Here is a 3,950-nt window from a genome sequence, read left to right as displayed (position 1 = left end):
TTTTCCTTTGCCCGGTAAATCCAAACTAATGTGATAACCTACACTACTGAGGAATAATGAGATCTACATCTGCTTTGAATAGGAAGAGACTTTGTTCTAAAGGCCTTTCTAGGATGAAGACAGGGAAAGGGTGTTTGAATAAAACAAAGGTTCATAGACCTTCTTCTAGCAAAATGACTTACTGAATTTGAGCATCTGACTGTGTCTGAGAATAACAGAAACACCAGGGGGCGCAGCTGGGGCAGCCCAACCTCAGGCATCTGCTTTCCTGGAAGGTTTGATGACTTGTAACACTCTGGAAAGACTTTTATATTCTTCTTGACAGTGATAAGTGGTGTCATCTTTAGATTCTAGGCTGCTGATGCTGAGAAAATAATCTGTCCCAGATCCACTGCCACTGAACTTCGATGGGACCCCATAGTACAAATTGGATGAATAAGTGATTAAGAACCTTGGAGGATTCCCTGGTTTCTTCAGATACTAATGTAAGTTATAGCTAATGTACTGACTGTCCTGGCAAGTGATAGTGACTTGTCTCCTTGAGACACATGCAGGGAGGATGGAGACTGGATGTCATATCTGGTCCCTGACATAGAAACACAGAATCCAATATTCACAAAATTATGCATGTTTCATGTTTCATGACCACATTGAGCTGATGAAATTCCCTTGCTGTCCTTTCTTACCCGGGAGCCAGATTAGTAGGATCCCTTGGAACTGAGCAGGGACCCTCAGGTCCATGATGTGTTGTGACTGAAAATGATTCTTGCACAGAGAAGTAGCTTTTTCAGAAATTCTTAAGACAAAGGACTGTGTTCTGGACCCATAAAAATCAGCAGGAGTTAGATAGGAGTGGGCAAAGAAAGGGCTATCTTATCTTATACAGCCCAGAAGAGTTCTGAGTCCTCAGACTATCTGGATTATGCAGATTTGAACAGAGTTGCCTAAGAGAACCTGTTTTGTCCTGAGAACCACAGGGCAGAATCACTCTAGCATCCTATGGGTAGTGTCTTCTGCTCAATTCATGGGTCCTGGCATCCTTTCTTGGTAACTTTAAAAATCTAAGACATCTTATTATGGAATCATATGAGGAAAATGTTAAGAAAGTTAAGTAGTTCTGCTGAATTTGAGAACTGTGACTATTGCTGAGACCAAAGAGATTCCCTTTTCTTTCTCAATGTCTGATGCTCTCTGTGTAATCATTATCTATGTAATCATTATCTGCTCTCTGTGTAAATCATTGTCACAAGCAGTAAGTGGCAAATGAGATCTAAGCAGATAGATAAACAGACATGCTTCAGAAAGATGCATAGACAGTCAGATAAATAGACGATACATAGACTGATAAACAGATAATTCATAAATAGATATCCACAGACATGTCCCTATAGATAGAAGTGAAAATAGAGAAAATGATAATTACATGAAACACAGTGTCACGATCTATATATAGGAGCTCAAACATTGTCATTTGTTCTTGTCATCTCCAGATGTGTGGATGTTGCCCTCCACTTCTGAATACTCTTTCCTATCACCTCTTTCTAGAATATCCAACATCACAAACCATTTTCTTCCCACCTTTGCAGATCCTCTGGTTCTTTTTAGCTCTGTCATATGGCATTTTAATGTTATTTATCTCTTAAATGCATGGATGACTGACTTCATGAATCATATTTATCTTTACTTAAAGATTATACATAAGTCAAGGGATGAGATGTTCTCTACATCATAAATTTAATTGTATCATTTAATCCAATTGTTCCAAGAAAACCTGCATATACTTATATCACTTATATTTTTAAATTTTGTTCCAAACAGAAAGCAATATTTAGTGATTTTGTTTAGAGCATGGGAGGCAACCAGGTTATGAAAATAATCGAAGGAATAAAACGAAAGGATAAGGTAGAATGTTGCTCACAGTGTTGAGGTCCAAAATATGGAAAGCATATCTACATTATGCTAAGAGAAAGAAGATCTCAGGCTGTTGAAGTTAGAGTGCAATGTGTTGAGGTTGTCCCCACAGAATTGTACAAAAAGGGGAACAACTTCAGTGCACACACACACACACACAGAGGCATACACACAAAGTTTAGGCTGACAAGGATTAGCCAGAACTAATATTGGTAAAGAACACATTAGTAGGACAAAGGTACAAAGAAAGGGACAAGGATCATTGAGGTTAGGAAAGGGGTATCAGGGCTATCATAGTTGTAGAAGCATGTGAAGTAAATTGCCTTCAAGAGAAGTATAGGTGACACATACAGTAGGAAATTAGGATTAAAAGGAATAATCAGATATTGAAATTCAGCAAATATAATTAGAAACAAAATTTTCACTGTTGCAAAAGTATTACAGAAATAAAAAAGGGAAAATAGTGGAATAAACTCTGATTTGGGGTTGTAAATAAAACCTAGAGTAAATTTCTTTGTTTTATAGAAATATGAATTAAATGTATATTTATAGAATGAAAGTGTAAAAATGCATCATAGATCAGTCGGCTGTATAGATAAATACACAGAGGCTAGTGCTTCCTAACATAGAGAGAGTGAAAACTTTTAGTGCCACATCTAGTTTTCTAAATGATCTTTCTGCAGTTGTACAAAGGAGTTGCCATTTAACAAAATCATATATAAATATTATGTATCTTGGTCAATGTCACCCCTTTCAATGTTTTCCCCTATCCCCATACCCACTCTGACCCTTTCTTTCTTAATTTTGTGGTCTATAATTTAAATTTCTTGATTGCATTTCCACTCAGAGTCACTCTCACATTGCTCTCAACATCTTCCTCCTAGGCAGACTCACACAATCTGGTGGGCTGCTCCCCAGACCAGCCAGCCATGAGGGCGGCTCACCCAGCCAGATGGGAGGTTTTTGTTCAAGGCTGTATCACTGTGGGAGGAAGATGTGTACCTTGAAAACAGTAATAAGCTCCAACATCCTCAGCTTCCACTCTGCTGATTGTCAGTGTGAAATCTGTGCCTGACCCACTGCCACTGAATCTGTCTGGGACCCCAGATGCTCGTTTGGAAACCAAATAGATCAGGAGATGTGGAGACTGGCCTGGCTTCTGCAGGTACCATTCCAAATAGGTGTTTCGATTACTATGCAGGAGACTCTGACTGGACCTGCAGGAGATGGAAGCCAGCTGCCCCAGGGTGACAGGTAGGGAACTCGGGGTCTGGGTCATCACAACATCTCCACTGGAACCTGAAATTAGAATAAGACAGAAGTGCAAGGTTATATATAATCATAGAGAACCATGTGTTTATTACTATTATTTAGGTAAATATTGCTTCTTATTCATAGTCATGATTTGATTTATAAACTCAAAATACTAAATATTAAAAAGATATATTTTTGAAGCACAAAAGTGTCTGTAGAAGTCAATGACAGTATTCCTTCCTAGCAGTCTTTACCCAAGCACAGGTACTCATTCTGGAATGTTTCTCACTCTCTCAGACCTACACATTATTTGTCCTAGCATGAACATCTAACACATGGATAAGGCACAACTGGGCCCTGAGAGCTCTCCCTTCTGCCCTCTCTCATTCCTCATCTCCCTTTGTCCTTACCAGGGATCCAGAGCATTAACAGCCACAAGAGCTGAGACAAGGACTTCATTTTTGGAGTAAAATGAGGAATCTTGACAGGCCAAGGCGAGTTCAGAGCTGAGTCTTTATCTCAGATTTAGAAAGGAAGGTCCTCTTTAGAGAGCAATATGCAAATAACCAGGTGGGTGCAGCAGTGTGAGAAAAGAAAAAGGGAAGGTAAAGCCTGCTCTTCTGAGAAAAGTGTCAAGTGTGTTCTGAGTTTGATGATAATCAATAAAAATCCATGATACCTGTGGTAATAGGAGGGACCCCACTTTGAAAGTCTGGAACTGCAGGTTCCAGAGAGTGTACATGTTCCTACCACCATACTATATGTATGTTTAAGTCCAGGACAGT

The 3,950-nt window shown here is 39.2% G+C and overlaps 1 gene segment (V, D, J or C); it reads right to left on the bottom strand.

The window, feature by feature from the left end:
• Positions 1-2,695: 2,695 nt before the first annotated feature.
• LOC138804210 (immunoglobulin kappa variable 2-29-like) lies at positions 2,696-3,664 on the bottom strand. The segment is given in 2 exon segments: positions 2,696-3,210; positions 3,576-3,664. Coding segments are annotated over 2 exon segments (381 nt in total).
• Positions 3,665-3,950: the final 286 nt, after the last annotated feature.

This window comes from Dipodomys merriami, unplaced genomic scaffold (genome assembly GCF_024711535.1).
Source record: "Dipodomys merriami isolate MVZ:Mamm:240054 unplaced genomic scaffold, mDipMer1.0.p SCAF_36, whole genome shotgun sequence".
Classification (NCBI taxonomy): Eukaryota; Metazoa; Chordata; class Mammalia; order Rodentia; family Heteromyidae; genus Dipodomys; species Dipodomys merriami.
Note: the sequence above shows the minus strand (reverse complement) of the source record. Positions and strands in the feature narration are given on the sequence as shown.